The sequence below is a fragment of the Gadus macrocephalus genome, chromosome 15, assembly GCF_031168955.1.
Source record: "Gadus macrocephalus chromosome 15, ASM3116895v1".
NCBI lineage: Eukaryota > Metazoa > Chordata > Actinopteri > Gadiformes > Gadidae > Gadus > Gadus macrocephalus.
The window spans coordinates 9,479,019-9,481,518 of NC_082396.1; the positions used below are offsets into that span (position 1 = coordinate 9,479,019).

Consider the following 2,500-nt stretch of genomic DNA (forward strand, 5'->3'; position numbering starts at 1 on the left):
TAAGGTCTTTAGGGCTTGGATATGAAGGGTACATTACATTACATTTATTAAGCTGATGCTGTTGTCGTAAACAATTTACGATAATTGTATCCAAGAATGAAAATATAACCCAAAAAGTCAGGAATCATTTGAGTTTATAAATAGTCATAAAATGGGTAAAGGGTTAGTTTTATGGTAAGTTTTAGGATACAATCCCTAACCACAATAGGGATTGTGGTTTTAGGGAGTGTGAAAGGAATTATTGGATAGGCAGGGCTAGGTATTGGTAGGGCTAGGGTTAGCTGTTATTGTCTAGTCTCATCTAAAAGAGCTTTACTTTTGCTATGGTATGGGTAAGGTTCTTCATGTATGTTATGCTTGAGGTATCAGGATGCAGTTTGATGCTCTAGATTCTTCTGGTTATGCTTTAGGTATCAGGATGGAGCTTGATGCTCTAGATTCTTCTTGTTGTGCTTTAGGTATCAGGATGTCATTTAATGCTCTAGATTCTTCTTGCTATGCTTTAGGTATCAGGATGGAGATTGATGCTCTAGTCTAGATTCTTCTTGCTATGCTTTCGGTATCAGGATGGAGTTTGATGCTCTAGATTCTAATTGCTATGCTTTAGGTATCAGGGTGGAGTTCCATGCTCTAGATTATTCTTGTTATGCTTTAGGTATCAGGATGCTTGACCAGCCGTTCATGACAGACATCATCGAGGCCTCGTCCATCAGTCACATGCCGCAGGTCATCGACATCTACAGCGCCAGCTGGGGCCCCACGGATGACGGGCGGACGGTGGACGGCCCCCGGGAACTCACTCTACAGGCCATGGCAGACGGGGTCAACAAGGTAGACACTGTGCTGCGTTATTAGGGACCACTGCTTTGGTATTCAAATGCATTCAACAGCTATAAATCTATATTTTGAGATATTAAATTATTTATAATATAGTATTCACAGCATACTATACAATGCAAAACATCTTATACATGGCATCATCTTATTGTGATACATGTTTTTTGTAGCCTTAATAATTTATTAAGATAAATAATGTATTTTCAGATTAGTATCATTTTGACGACAAATTTCCTGTACCTATAGCTATATGGGCTTTGCAATATTAGAAGGATGGGAAAAAATAAGCATTTAAGTCTGATATCATACCATAAATTACTCTCAACCTCAATGCAATGAATCTTTGTTGAACTTAATAATAAATATTCATAAGAATATCGTGACACATACTGAATAATTTTGTACTTTAACACTTCCAAAGGGTAAAGTCCACTTTGACTTTGCATCGTCGTAGCCTAGCCAACTATAGCCAAAACAGTTCTACTCAGGCACTCTTCAGACCCCAAGAAGACCTAGAGGGTCCTATTTAAAGTCCCCATATGCTATCTTCACTCTCTCTAATAAATGCCACATCCCCCACACACACACACACACACACCTATGCACCATAAGACTGCCTTTGTGTGGGTGGTACGGATCCGACTCCTACTTGAACAGGGCTATTCATGGGGAACATTAGCAGCATGGCGGCTGCCTTTGTGTAACGATCTGAGGTCACCTCGTCTCAAGGAGCAGAGTGCTGAAGGAGTGAAATGGACTGGAATGCTTGGATAATTTCAACACATACTGATTAAGCAGACAGTCGGCCATCTTAGATGCTGATCAGCCCTTTGATGAACTGACGCGTGGGATACGCATACACTACCGACAGAAAACGGCCGACAGACGTTTTCGGACAATTAGACGATTAGCATTTCCAATGTTCATTTTCCATTACGGCTTGATGCACCAATTCAGTACCAATTTAGATGCCTTTTTTCTCTACTAGTTTGTTGAAGTGTACTTTGTTTGCTGCATCTTCAGACATCAACAGCTTGGTTTGGTTAATTGCGGTGGATAATGAACAACAATCTCGAAGTGGGCTCTAATATGTTAGTTTGTACACATTAAATGAGAGTACTTCACTATGTGTGCAGAAAATAGTAGGCTTGTATTCCAATAGTCAAGAAGGGCTTGGTGAGATGCACTTTGTTTAGCTTAAAACTATAAGGAATTCGTAGTTCCAGAGGCAATTTCTGCTCCACATGAGTCATTTCCCCACAGTCCCTGATAAGACGGTAGAGAATTGGGTTATGTCTATTGTGTGTATTGGTTATACGTTCTGTAAAAACAGAAAATGCATTCTATTGCGTGATCGTAATCATAGAAGTTGTTTAAATCAAACACAAATGGGGTTGTCATTTTCGGGTTTTCATCCTATGAATACCGACAAGGCTTTCAAGCCTTAGTATCACACGAAAACTGTCACCACATAATTATGACATGATGCGTCAAATTGGTCAGTGTTGTCATCGCTGCACATCTCTCATAGGCAATTGAAATGCTTTGGTCATGATGACCAAACTTTAACATTTTCAAACACGTCACCTTCCATTTTAAGGTTGTTCAATTTGAAGTTCACGTCTCTGTGTCTGTGTGTGTGTGTGTGTCTCTGCGTGCATGC

The 2,500-nt window shown here is 40.0% G+C and overlaps 1 protein-coding gene across 1 annotated transcript in view; it reads left to right on the plus strand.

The window, feature by feature from the left end:
• The window catches only part of pcsk2 (proprotein convertase subtilisin/kexin type 2), a 31,786-nt gene that overhangs the window by 14,353 nt on the left and 14,933 nt on the right, over positions 1-2,500 (plus strand). The window contains 1 exon segment of the mRNA XM_060073043.1: positions 656-831. Within this exon segment, the coding sequence (XP_059929026.1) occupies positions 656-831 (176 nt within the window).